At 45.0% G+C, this 14,623-nt stretch overlaps 1 protein-coding gene across 5 annotated transcripts in view; it reads right to left on the bottom strand.

Annotated features, from left to right (window-relative positions):
• Positions 1 to 14,623, bottom strand: part of Traf3ip1 (TRAF3 interacting protein 1) — a 45,682-nt gene that overhangs the window by 18,129 nt on the left and 12,930 nt on the right. For 3 of the 5 annotated variants that reach the window (XM_015481658.2, XM_015481660.2, XM_048808868.1), the window contains 6 exons: positions 12,212 to 12,274; positions 11,187 to 11,207; positions 9,773 to 9,857; positions 9,325 to 9,408; positions 8,031 to 8,154; positions 7,788 to 7,824 (listed from right to left, as the gene is read on the bottom strand). In XM_015481658.2, the coding sequence (XP_015337144.1) occupies positions 7,788 to 7,824; positions 8,031 to 8,154; positions 9,325 to 9,408; positions 9,773 to 9,857; positions 11,187 to 11,207; positions 12,212 to 12,274 (414 nt within the window). The remainder of the gene's footprint in view (positions 1 to 7,787; positions 7,825 to 8,030; positions 8,155 to 9,324; positions 9,409 to 9,772; positions 9,858 to 11,186; positions 11,208 to 12,211; positions 12,275 to 14,623) is intronic. The other 2 variants (XM_015481659.2, XM_015481657.2) reach the window with 1 other exon arrangement.

Here is a 14,623-nt window from a genome sequence, read left to right as displayed (position 1 = left end):
TTATATATATATATATATATATATATATATATATATATATATATATATAGGCAAAAATACTACATTTCTTTTAGAATTGCAGATGGGATATATATCATACAAAAAATCATTTTCTTGAAAATATTATTCCACCTGACCACATATCATTATGGCACTGACAGAATACATCACACACACCTACATGGTGAAGACCACAAAGCTCCAAAAGGGGTTGAGGACTATTTCCTTATATTGCAATAGAAGGGATGCCAGCAAGGACTCAGTTTAAACTATAGAAGCATGGAGGTGGGGACAGGTACTAACACACACACACACACACACACACACTTCTCCTTTTTTGAAAATGGAAGGATCCAGCTGGGTATGGTGGCTCATTCCTGTAAACCCAGTGGCTTGGGAGGCTGAGACAGGAGGATCATGAGTTCAAAGCCAGCCTCAGCAGCAAGGCCCTAAGCAACTCAGGAAGACCCTGCCTTTAAATAAAATACAAAAAAGGGCCGGGGATGTAGTTCAGTGGTTAAGGGCCCCTGGGTTCAATCTCCAGGACCAAAACAAAAAAAGAAAAGGAAAGAAGATGGAAGGATCCAGATTACAGGCCACGTGGCTGGGCGATACAGTGTGTTTTAAAGCAAGCCATGAAAAACAACAAACACCCCCCCAGGGGTGGACCAAGCAGCTGGGATCTGCCTGCAGTCCCAGAGCCAGGGGGAGGGTACACTGCCAAGGCCGGGGCCCAGGCCATGCCTGACCACTGGTGACCTCAACACTCAAGCCCGCAAGCAGGTTAGCACCCCGGCAGGCCTTCAGTCTTTTTCTCTTGTCGGTTTCCCTGTTATTGTCTTCCATGTCAGTTTATATGGTTTCCTGCTGTGCTTGTTATTTCATATTTTAAAATAATTTTAATACTTTTTTTTACTATTTTTTCCCTCTTTCCTTCTCTCCTTTATATTCCACCCCTTTTATTTTATTTTTTTCATTTTTTTCTCTCTTGTCCTTTTCCTTCTATTTTTTTTAATGTAGTTTACTGTTGATTTTACTTCCTTATAATCTGACTTTTTCAGCATATGATCACCCCCTTTCTTCTCCTCAGTTAATGGAGAGGCAGAGATCATTTGCCCCACTGTAAACTATCTCCAAGAAACACACCTCACAAGCGGAGGCAGCAACAGACTCTTAGGTGAAAGGGTGGAAGATGCCCCTCCATGTCGATGGAGACTGACGGCGAGGTGGAGCCACGCTCGTGTCCCAGTCAAAGCAGATCCCAAGCCCAAATCAGGAGGAACAAAGAAGGTCTTCACTACTCATAAAGGGAACAATCCAGCAAGAAGATATAATAATTGTAAATACTTATGTTCTGGTTGCTGGGGTCCAACATTTTATAAAACAAAAATTACTAGGTATAAAAGGACTAACCCCGATCCAGTATTAGTGGGAATTTCAATATGCCTCTCTAACTAATAGGTCATCCACACAGAAAAGCAACAAGAACACATCAGATTTAAACCTTATTTTATAGGGCTGGGGATGTGGCTCAAGCGGTAGCGCGCTTGCCTGGCATGCGTGCGGCCCGGGTTCGATCCTCAGCACCACATACAAACAAAGATGTTGTGTCTGCCGAAAACTAAAAATAAATATTTAAAAATATAAACCTTATTTTATAGATAAGTTGAACTTAACAGACATCTACATAACATGTCATCCCATGACAACTGCTCCAAAATTGATCATATATTAGGCCCTAAAGCAAGTCTTAGCTAATATAAAAAGGAAAGAAATCATATCTTGTATTTTTTCAAAAAATAATGAATGAAATTAGAAATCAACAAAAAAACTACAAAGACTATACATACTTTGAACACTACACTCTTGAATGATGAGTGGGTCACTGAAGAAATTAAGGGGGAAATTTAAAAATACCTAGAATCAAACAAAGATGGAAACACATCAGAGCACCATCTCTGGATGCACAAGGCAGCACTAAGCGGGAAGTTCATAGCTACGAGTACTTCCATGTAAAAACAGAAATCTCAGACACCTACTGATACATCCACATGTCTTAGAAAAACACAAACAAACCGACCCTAGTTGTCTGGAAAGAAATAAGGGTTAGAGTTATTATCAACTAAAAGAATACCAAGAATCGATGAACTGGCATAAATTGAAAAAATAAACAAGGTTAATAAACCTCTAGCCAAATTAACCAAGTCAGAGAAAACCCAAATTAATCACATTAGATGAAAATGGAAGAATTACAACACACACAACTGAAATTCAGAGAATCTTTAGGAGATAGATATTTTGAAAACATACATGCCAATAAATTGAAAAGGCTAGAAGAAATGGACAAATTTCTAAACACATATGCCCCTACCAAAACTGAACCAAGAAGAGAGAGAAAACCTAAGAGACCAACTATAAGAACTGAGGTTGGAACAGTAATAAAAAGCCTCCCAACAAAGAAGAATTCAGGAACTGCCTGATTCACAGTTGAATTTTATCAGAGCATTAAAGAAGAATTAATGCCAATACTCCTCAGATTATTCCATGAAGTTGAAACTCATTCCGACTTCCAAACTCATTCTAGAAGCCTGTACCTCCTTGATAGCAAAAACAGATAAAGATACTTCAAGAAAAGAAAACTACAGACCAATATCATTGATGGAACGTAGACACAAAAATCCTCAATAAAATATTAGCAGCAAATCAAATTCAACTACACACTAAAAAAGATTATTTACCTTGATCCAGTTGGTTTCATTCCAGTGATACAAGGGTGGTAACACACGGAAACCAATAAGTGAATTAAACCAGATAAGTAGAAGCAAGGACTAAAATCATCTCAAAAGATGCAGAAAAGGCCTTAGGCAAAATCCAACACCTTTCATGATAAAAACCCTGAAGAGATTAGGGATAGAAGGCACTCACCTCAATATCAAAAGATATCTGTCTACCTATCTCAGGTCCAAAGATAACATCATACTGAATGGGTAAAAACAGAAAAATGTTTCCACTAAGACCAGGAACAAGACACGATGTTCATTCTCAGCACTCCCATCAAAACAATACTTGAAATTTTAGCCAGAGAAATTGAGCAAGAGAAAGAAATACAGATAGGAAAGGAAAAAGTCAAACTTTCCGTATTTGCAAATGATATGATCCTATACTTTGAAGATCGTAAAAGTCCTTCCAGAAAACTTTTAGAGCTGATAAATTTAATAAAGTAACAGGATACAAAATCAACATACAAAAATCAATATTCTACACACAAATAATGAATTCACTGAGAGAGAAGTCAGGAAATAATCCCATTCACTATGCATTCACAAAATGAAATACTTGAAAATAAACCTAACCAAGGAGGTGCAAGCTCTCTACAATGAAAATCATAGAACCTTAAAAAAGAAACTGAAGAAGCCTCTCAAAGATGGAAAGACCTCCCATGTTCATGGATAGGCAGAATTAACATTGTTAAAACAGCCATATTTCCAAAAGTGATCTACAGAGTCAATGCAATCTCATCAAAACACCCATGATGTACTCACTAGAACTAGAAAAAGCAATCCTAAAATTCACACGGAAGATCAAAGACCAGAAGAGACACAGCAAAAAGAGCAAAGCTGGTGGCATCCCAATACCCAATTTTAGTAATACCTAAAACAGCACAGAACTGGCATAAAACCAGACACGCAGACCCATGGAACAGGACAGAAGACAGTCCTCTCACTCTGCATAAAGGTGCCAAAACATTTCAGTGAAATGCTCTTCAACACATGGTGCTGGGAAGACTGGATAGCCACCTCTCACTCTTATAAAAGTAAATACAATGTGGATCAAAGACCTAACTGTAAGATCAGAAATATTTCAAATATTAAGAGAAAAAAATAGAGGAAACATTTCAACACATAATCACAGGCAAAGACTTCCTGAAGAAGACCTCTATAGTTCAGGAAATACAGAGAATTGATAAACTGGATGGCATCAAATTAAAAGCTTCAATATCGAGGTTCCTTGAAAAGCTACAAACAGATGGGTCCTATGATCCAGCTGTAGCACTCCTTGGTAATTGTCCAACAGAATTCAAGTCAGCTTATCTTAGAGATACATGCACACCTGTGTTCACTGCAGCATGATTCACAATAGCCACATTATGGAATCAGCCTAGTTGCTGTCAACAGATAAATGAACAGAGAAAATGTGCAGGTATGTGTACATATTACATATACACACAGTGGAGTTTTATTCAGCCATAAAGACGAATGAAATTATGTCATTTGCAGGAATATAGACGAAACTAGAAAACATAATTTTGAACAAAACAAATCAGACTCATAGAAAAAAGTATTAGATCTTTTCTTTCAAATGTAGAAGTAAAAAACAAGAAAACAGGGGGATTCCCTGAAATTAGAAGGGAGACCAGTGGGAGAGAGAAGGCGACCAGAAGGAGGGAGGGAGGTGGGTGGGGAGGTACTAGGGAGGGAAACTGATCAATTGCGTTTTCATCAATGCCCAGTAAAATGTGCCATTCTGTATGATTAATATACACTCAAAATAATGCTAATAATGTAAGATGAAGATATTAAGGGAACTAAGTGGGTAGTACACAGGAATTTTCTGTAATATCTTTGCAACTTTTTTGTTGATCTAAAATGATTCCAAATAAAAGGTTAAATAAGAAAAAGAGTGACTGGGGCTGGGGATCAGAGGCAGAGCACTTGCCTAGCACATGTGAGGCACTGGGTTTGATCCTTAGCACCACATAAAAATAAAGACATTGTGTCCATAACTACAAAAAAATTTTTAAATAAAAATAAAAACCCTGTTTCCTACAGGGTGAGGGAGAATATTGGGTAAAAGAGACAGGGGTCCAAGCCCCACACCTTCAAATAAATATACCTGGTTTGGGACACTTGGCCTTAAAGCTATGTGAAAATTCTATGTGAAGAGAAAAACAAAATTATGAATATTAATGCAAAACAGTGAAAGAAAAATAAGAATGTCAAATTAGTAAGTATATGCTCATTATTTCCTAACTTTAAAACAGTTATGAATCTGTTCTCATACTTCCCTAATGGGATATACCTTAAGAACAAAAAGAGAGAAATTCCCAACTTGCTGTGCGTGCACACTGTGGGAGCACGCACGGCTGGTGCTGCTGGCAGCCGTGATTTGGGGCAGCAAATGGAAGAGGTGCCTGAGCAAAATCAAAGCTCACAGGCAGAACTTTCAGTCCTAAAGCTCAACTGGAAGCATCGGCAGGAACTCAGGATGTATTTTCTTATGCAGAACTGTAAGTCCCTCCTTTGTGCAAGGAAAACACCCAGAACCCAGGACTACGCCAAAGCAACAAGCAGCCAGCCAGGCTCTTAGAGAAGGAGCAGCTGCAGGGGAAACACAGGCGGCCTGAACACCTCGTCGCAGCCAAAGAAGTGTGAAGTCCCTGGGCTGTGCTGAAAGGCCTCCAGAAGACAGCTCCTCCAGGCTGGCCCGCCTCTTCTGTGGGGGCTGCAACTCTGGGTAAGCAAAGCCAGGGATGGGGAAGGAGGCTGAAGGGCCATCGTCACTGCCCTGCACCCCTAATGAGAAACAGCCGTGGCTGCATGACCAGCAGAGCACCAGGCAGATACGGCAGAGATCTAAGACCACCCACGACACTCTTACCAAACAGCCTGAATCCACTGGGTCTTCTAGGACAGGTGTCAGGGCACAAAGGGGAAGAACGTGGCAAAACACACCACAGTGGCCCAGCCAACAACGCTGAATGGTGTCACACTCTAGAGGACAACCAGGCCAGCTGCACCACCACACGCGTGTCCGGGGAGGGCTGCAGGCTTGGAGCAGGCGACTGCAGTACAGGGCGTGATCTGCACCCCGACTCCAACCAACCAACCAGAAAAAAGCTGGGTACTTGGCGACATCAAGGGATCCCTGTTAAGTTCTTCTATATATGATAATGGAAATTTGTTCATTTGTTTTTTTAAAGAGTCTTCAACTTCTCAAGATACATACACAACATATGTACAGAGGAAACGCCTTCTCTGGATCTGAAAACAGCCGGGAGCAGGTCACGGCAGGCTGAGCCGGTGGCAGCTGAGCGGGTGGGCACAGGGCCTATGCTATGACTACTCCTCCCACTTGTCTAAGGGTCTGACATGAGGAGGAGCGTGCTTGGGAGGAGAACAAGACTGCTTCAGAGCCGCAGGCGTGGAGGGACCTTCGGCTCCAACCCCACAGGTAAGAGAACTGACAAGAAAAGGTAACTGGCACAGAAGCCGCAGCTCCTCCAGCTCCACCTCCTGGGGTGGACCGCCAGCCAGCTGTGCCCTAACGTAGCTGAGCAGACCCCCAGCCAGCGCCCCCCACACAACGGCCACTCACGGCTGACCCTTCCAAAGCGCACACAGAGGGGGTGCTCACATGTGCACACCAACACACCAACGGAGGGGTGCATACACGCATGCACAAACATGCGAACACATACGTGTGGACATGCCAACACACAAGAAGGAACAGACACAAACACACCAACAAACAGGAAACACACATACACAGAAACACACCAACAAAGAGAGGGGGTGCATGCATGTACAATGGAACACACCAAGGTGGGGTACACGTGCATACAGGCAAATACACCGACACACAGAGGGGAAGCATATGTGTACATGGGAACACAACAGCCCACGGGGGCACAAGACCATACATACAAACACACCAACACACAGGGAGCATGTTAATATGAACATGCCAACACAGAGAGAGGAGAACACTCACACACACCAATATGCCAAAAGAGGGGGCACAGAACGTGCAAGAAAACACTAAAAGGGGGCACGCCCACATACACGCCAAAACAAACAGCACATGCATACATGAGAACACACAAAACACAGGTATGCACACACATACACATCAACATATCAACACGTGTCGGACAGGTGCATGCGAGCACACAAAAAGAAGGGAACATGCACACAAACATGTCAAAACACAGGGGCACACAGTACATGTGAACACGCCAACACACAGGTTGCACACACACTTACTCTAACACAGGCAGGGAGTACCATCCTATACACAAAATCACCAACACACATGGGACACAGGCACATACACTCAAGCATTCCTATACACAGAGCTGCACACATGAAACATGTAAATACACCAACATGCAAGGGGTGCATGAACGTACATAACAAACCAACAGGGTGGACACGCACAGGTGGTAACGTGCCAACACACTGGGCACACACCTGTACACATGAACACATCACCACAGAGGGGGCCACACGTGAAAAACCATCACACACAGAGGGTGCACACCCAAACATGCCAACACACACAGGGTGGCCCATACACCTACCCGTGAAAATACCAACACATGGGGGCACACCCATGTAAACAGGAACATAAACACCCATGGGGCACATGCGTACATGCAAAAATCACAAGAGAACACGTGGATGTCCAAACACACCAAAACACAGTAGGGTACATGCATGACACAGGTACAAGCCAACACATTCACAGGGGAGTGCCAACACACGGAGCACATACATGTACACATGAACAGGACTACACACTTACAGGCACACATGCCTGGGAACATTGTAACCACCTGAGGTACACGTTCAGGTCCATGCCAACACAAACGGGGCACACGCACGTATGTGCAAATGTGCCAACAGACAGAACACCTACATGCAAACACACCGACACCGGGCCCCTGGCTCGCACACTCTGATGTGTCACACAGCAGGGGCACACTCGCGCCCAGCATCGGGACTCACCGTGCTTCTCGCTGTCCTCCAGCTCCAGCGCAGGCACCTAAGCAAGAAAGGAACCAAGAAAAAAGAAGATGCAGGCAGCTGAATTCTCAGAATGACACTTGTGAACTCAAAAAAGGAAGGATCAAATTAAAGAAAGTAGAAAAGTAACCAAAAAATCGGAAAATTCTGTCTACGTAAGTCTAAAAGCTGGAGCACTGATGTGATGTTTGTGTGTAGTTACTAGAAACACCTTGGTGAACTGACCGTTTCAATTTCGGACATTTCGGAGATCTGAGGGGCAGCCTCCACCACAAACTGATCATCGTCTTCATTGTCTGAATTCTGTGAATCTATAATCACATTTGAGACGGTTTTACCACTCCCTGCCCTAAATAAGAAGACACAAGATCACATCAGCAATGGCCCATCAGTCCCAGGTTTTCCCCAGCCCTGTGCAAGAGGTCACCTAAGAGGAGGTTCACCACCACCCCCCGCCCCAGGGCCTGGCCGCATGGGCACGCCTCCCCCCACGCCCCCTCCCTGCTGCCCAGAGCTCCTGGCCACAGCCAGCCTCCCTCTACCCGCAAAGACCCGTGGCTTCTGCCTCCCCCATGTGTGCCCTACCCAGGCTGCAGCCTCTGCCCTCTGCCTGGAAGGCCTGTTCTCCAGGCACGAACCTCAGGCAGGGGTGGCATGGGCAGCCCCAAGGCCACAGCTGCCCCAGACCTCCCCTCTGCACAAAGCAGCTCCTCAGCGCCCCTCCTGTGGCACCCCGGCCCTGCTTGCCCGTGTCCCCGCCATGGCCTGTATCCCTGCCCAGCACCCACTACACCCTTCCTGTCCACCCAAGTCCTGCCCTTGTTACGAGTCGGCCAACATCCCGCAGCCTGGCCCACCACCTGGACCTCCCAGGTGACCACCCGCTCTCACCCAGGTTCCCTCTGCGGAGGCCCTGGTCGCCTGCAGCTGGGCCATCAGCCCCTGACTTCAGCCCTCCCCAGGTGACCTGGCCAGCATGCTCCAGAGCATCCAGCTGCCACCACTCCAGAGGATGTGCATGCTCATTCTCGCACACACACCATCCTCCGCTGCTCTCACAGAGAAGCGCCTGGAAACAGGTCTCCATGTGCTGTCTCCTCGCCCTGCCTGGGTTCCACCTGAAACCCACCCTGACGGAGCCCGCCTGTGGTCTCTGCAGGACTTACGACTTCTGGACAACTGTGTGGCCTTTGGCAATTAAGCCTTGAACCCCTTCCACCCTATTTCACCCTCACTGTTTTCACGCTCAAGTCTTCCATCTAGAGACCACAGACTCGTAGCCCAACATGTCTCCTGAACCTCAAGAAGTGACCACACGCAGACATGTGTCTCTCCTCCTCATCACCTGCCACGCACACTGCTCTGCAGCCTGAGGCAAGGGCCCAGCCTCGCTTTTCTCTTCCACTGCTCACCTGCCCATCTCTTGGTCCAGCCCCAAGGCCCGTCCAACCCACAACACACACACAGTGGAGCGGATAGCCAACCTGTGCAACGGGGCCACCCAGCCAACTCGCCTTACCTGTCCATCGTCAAGGTCTCCACGCCCTCTTGCCGTTTGACCCGGGGAGGCGCCGGTCTAGCACTGCCAGGTCGAGGTATTCTTCTAAACCCACCCAAACAATGGAAAATCAAAAGGACACAAAACGATGAACATTTCACACTGGACAAAAGAAAACTCAGACTCAGGGCAAGGCTAATTCCCATTCCACCTCAACATGCTAGTCAGGAGAGTGACAACACCCATTCACGTGACCCAGCTACCGACAGTCAGTACTCAGCCCATCTCCCAAAACCCACTCTGCACTACGTGCAGTTACACAGCTCAGGAACAGAAAAACCACAGAAGTGGTGTAGGCTGCCTTCAATGCACACGATTCCACCTACTTCAGCTCAAGCACTGAGGAGCCGGCAGGGCGCCACAGCAGGCCCCTAGCTGGCACTCCTCTCCCGCAGCAGAAAGCACACACCTGACACTGGAGGACAGCTCGCTGGGGGCTTCTGGATTCTCACACACCTCGGATTTATCTTGGCCAGTAGCTCCAGTGTCTCCTTCTAAACAGGTACAATCCAGCCAGCAATTCAGAGAAAGAAACACAAAGAACAAGTGATATTTAATTCAAGATTAATTAAAATATATTTAATTCGAATATAAATATTAATTCAAACATAAGTATTTGAAAAAGCAGCAAACAATTCCAAGTATAAATGAACTATTTTCTCATCCATCATTTTAATGAAGATAAGACAGACATGATATCTAAATTTAGTAAAGATTTGGGGAAATGATGTACTGAAACTCCGGAACAAACTGGTTCAGCTACTCAAGAAATAAAACTCAAAATATAGGTACAATTTAACTTAAAGGAAATACAAACTAAGAAAAGCAATGGCCAGGCGTAGATGTACATCTGTCCAGATGCACACCCCGTCAACAGGATGGCTCGGTGACTAAGTCCATCATGTTACCATCATATGCTAGGCCCTTGTGTGCGAAACCACATTATCATGTTAACATATGATGAATAACAGCACTTCAATAGCTTAGTAATCATGTCTACGCTCACGGGGTCCCAGAGGAGATTAAGTTACAAGCAATGGAATTACCAGTGCTTTTTATTTTTACCCTCAGCTTTTTCTTCATTTTTAAATTTTCTACAGTATTTTTATAACCTGAATAAGTTTTCTTCACATTAGTTAAAAAAGATTGAATCAGCAAGTTACAAGCCAAACTACTAAGACAAATTTACTCCATTATTGAAAGAAATTTACACTTTAAAAAGTAGTAAAAACATCAAAATCTGAAAATTGGGAATGTACAATATACTCTGAGGAAAGAAACATCCTAAAATGTATTCTTTTCAGGTGACTCACACACGTGGATTCCCACACGCCCATCACACCTTCAGTTGGTGCTGCAGTTGGGACCTGGACGCTCCCCCAGGCCCATGTGTTGAGGACATGCACAGTTGGGCATTGGTGAAAACTCCGAGGACCTCCCATCACTGGGGACATGTCCTTGAAGGGGACCCTGGTCCCCTCTTTTTGCTCCTCAGCCACGAGGTGAGCAGCTTTGACCCCCCATGAGTTCCTGCTATAACATGCTATCTTGTAACAGGCCCAAAGCAACAAGGCCAATTGATCTTGGACTGACATCTCCGACACCATGATCCAAAGTAAACCTTTTCTCTCCATAAGTTGATTATCATCTTAGGTATTCGTCAGCGAAACAGAAAGTTGACAAACAAAATTGATAACTAAATAGTTAAGATATATTTCCTCAAAACAAATTATTTTCACTAGTGCAGTGTGTAAAGCAGATTTGAAATGTTTTTTACCCACACACAGACACAATACACCAAGTATACTTAAAGCCATTCTCACCTGCATCACTGATGGAGTCACCTAAAAAAAAAAAAAAGCACAAGAAAAAATTAATTTTCGCGTTAGTCAACCTCAATGCATCAAGTGGCCTGAACAGAATCGGAGGAGACACGTCCTGAGTTTGGACATCTATTGGGAAAGAGGCCATTTCCTGGCAGCCCTTCCTAGTGCCCCGGCTGCCGTCTCCTGCTATTTTCGACTGTGAATCATAAAATGCACTCCCATGAAAGCCGGAAGCAGGGATGTGAAGAGTGTATCACAGACAGAAACGAGGTAAAGCCCTATAGCCAGGAGGCCCTGGGAAGTGCCATCAGACAGCTCAGGTGGGTGCCAAGATGCTACACAGAACCAGGTGAGCTCGGCCATGCACCAGCTCTCTGAGGCCATCTCCCAGCCACACTCCACTGCCCCAGGGTCCCTTCTCGAGTGCTATGCCTGGGGACACATGTGGCCCAAGCAGTCACAGGCAAGCAGCAGTGCCACAGGGCAGGGCAGGAGTGGATTCAAAGCTGAGATGAATCATCTTTTCATGACACTTTTTAAATACACGAACACACGTATGGAAGGGCCGACACCAGGTGCATTTCCACGCTGGCCCGGACATCAGGTGGGGCAGAGTGACCAGCAATCATCCGCACCCAACCTCTAGCCAGGCCCAGTCCCACCCAGGCACGCAGAGTGAAAGCGCTCCCTGGACACCTCGGGTCCACCTGCCCCTGGACTTCCCGTGAACACTACAGCCTGAGAGCCCTCGAAGGGGCAGCTCTGGGCAGGGCAGCGAGCTCGGAGAGCAGCAGGATTTCTATTTGGGGACCATCTATGGCAGCCCCAGAGTCATGAATGCTGCCACTTGCCCTCACGCAGGATGCCGCCTGTTACCAGCAGTGGCCTCTGTCACTCATGGGAAAAGCCCCAGGGGAAACCCCAGGCCCAGCTGCACCCATCGGAGCAGGCATAGTGCCCGGCAATGGCTGACCCTGGGGCAGTCTCCTCCCACCAGCAAGGTGCACACAGGCTGTTCTTGCCTTTCTGCTTTACTGCTGGGTCGGGCTCAACGCTCTCACGCCACAGAGTAGTGGAGTTATCATCTGAAACAATAGTTGAGTTAGTAATGGTTTCTTTGGTTCCTGACATAAAACAGTTTAAAAGCGGTCACTCAGACTGTACCCTGAAGGGCTGGTGATCAGTGGCATCCCGAGCCCTCTGGGTTAGGGCTAACCAGAGCTCACACGCCCACCTTTCCCCATGCTGCAAGTTGACCAAACTGACAAAGGCAGCTTTGAAAACACATCTAGAATGTTCCTCCTGCACTGTGGCTCTGGGATCAGGCACCAGACTGTGAGCAGGCCCCTCCCAGTGCACTGACCCAGGAGGGACTCTTGGGCCTCCCTGGGCAAAGCAGCCCGCATCCACCTCCACTTCTAGAACCACTCGGACCCACAGAACCACTTGGTTCTGCTGGCTCCCACCATAGTCAGGCCCAGGAGCCGGCTGTTCCAGGAAAGCAGGAGGAAAAGAAAGGTATCCTGACACATGTACTATCCTAGACATACTGAGAATCACAAAACAGGGGTCTCATCACTGTGCTCTGAAGTCTTGAAAATAGAAAAGAAATTGAATACCTGAGAAATAAAATAAAATATTTCCCTATTAAAAACAAAAAGGGCACAGGAGATGCTGGAGGAAGAGGTTTTGAATTATGGCAGGACCCAGAGCTGAAAAACTGACCCATGGTCCAAGACACACCACTGTCTAAATAAAGATGAAACTGGAAAAACATCCCCAAAACCCAATCCTAGATGTCTTAAAACCATTTAAAGAAATAGCTTACATCAGAATCAACCCGTCATTAACTAGCAAATAACTGCTTTATTTAGGTAATAGAATTACATTAAATTGATGATATTTTTAAAATATTTTTTTTTAGTTGTAGATAGACCCAATATCTTCACTTTATTTATTTGTATGTGGTATTAAGGATCGAACCCAGTGTCTCACTCAAGCTAGGCAAGTGCCGTACCACTGAGCCACCACCCCAGCCACATGACATACAGTTTTGTAAGAAAATCTCTGTAAAAATTATGTTGATTTAAACAGTCTAACAGCTAATTACTTATGATGTTTCCTAAAGGGTAGCCAAAGAATGAATATAAAATATTAAGATCTAAAAATAAATATGTTTGGCAGTTGTAGATTTGTCAATTTTAGAATGAAGCACTCTAATAAACGTAAGTTGTCATATTTTAGTTAAAAGCGTCAAAGATGTTCTATTTATTTACTTATTTATTTGCAGTACTGGGGATTAAGCTCAGGGGCACTCTACCCCTGAGTCACACACACTCAACACGTCATTTTTTTACGTTGAGACAGGCCCTCACTAAGTTGCTGAGGCTGGCCTTGAACATGCGACCCTCCTGCCACAGCTCCCCAAGTTGCTGAGGTGTGTACAACTGGGCGCAGCAAAGATTCTCTGAATTCTATAGAACCCAGGATCGTAGAAGGTAGATGCAAATGCACTGTCTTCTGTCTGCAGTTCAAGGGGATGAATTTATCTTTTCCAAGTTCTAGTGAACTTAAATAAGCTTTACTAAACCCCAAGTTCCCACAAACACAAAGGACATACAAATAGGCTATATACTCACTAAAAACACTACAATCAATTTTTACTCACAAAGGGCAAATCAACCAGTTTATTGAATAATACTTTTAAAAGACTAAAATAATGCACTTATTAAGAAATCAAAGTTACTCTGCAGGGTGAAAAATCATTGCCTCAGCACAATCTGCTATCTGGAACTATCTGGTGAGCAAGAAATCCCACAGGGAAGGACAGGGCCTTGGCACCAGACTTCCCAAGTTCAGACCCTGGGGCTGTCACTGGACACAGACCTGAGTTGCAGTCCATCAGGTCCTGCGACCGAAACCAGCCGCTGGATGGCTGCCCACAGAGCCGCTGCAGGCAGTCCCGACAGTCTGCCTTCTACAGCGGCCTCACAGACTGCAGCCTCCTCGATTTGCTACTAAATGTCCTCACAGAACCAGGGGTTTTTAAACATGAAAACCATTTTGGAACAAAAATGGTTACTATTGGGAAATTATGATTCTTTCAGTGAGGTAAGAATTCTGTGGCTATGTAGACTATCTCATTTTATTTTTTGAGCTGCATGCTGAAGTATTTTAAAATATATTATTAGGATGTTGCAATATGCCTTGAAATCATTCATAAAAATATAGAGCTAAAGTGAAGCATAATGTTGGAACCACTCAGCCTGGGTGAGTGCCTGAGTGTGAATTGCACTATTCTTTCTACTTTCTTATATTTTTCATGATAAAAAAAACTGGGGATATAGGTCAGTGATACAGCGCTAGCCTAGCATGCATGTGCGAGGCCTTGTGTTCAATCCTCAGCACCACATAAAAATATATAAACTAAATAA

This window comes from Marmota marmota, unplaced genomic scaffold (genome assembly GCF_001458135.2).
Source record: "Marmota marmota marmota unplaced genomic scaffold, marMar, whole genome shotgun sequence".
Lineage (NCBI taxonomy): Eukaryota > Metazoa > Chordata > Mammalia > Rodentia > Sciuridae > Marmota > Marmota marmota.
This window is presented reverse-complemented; position numbering and strand designations above follow the sequence as displayed.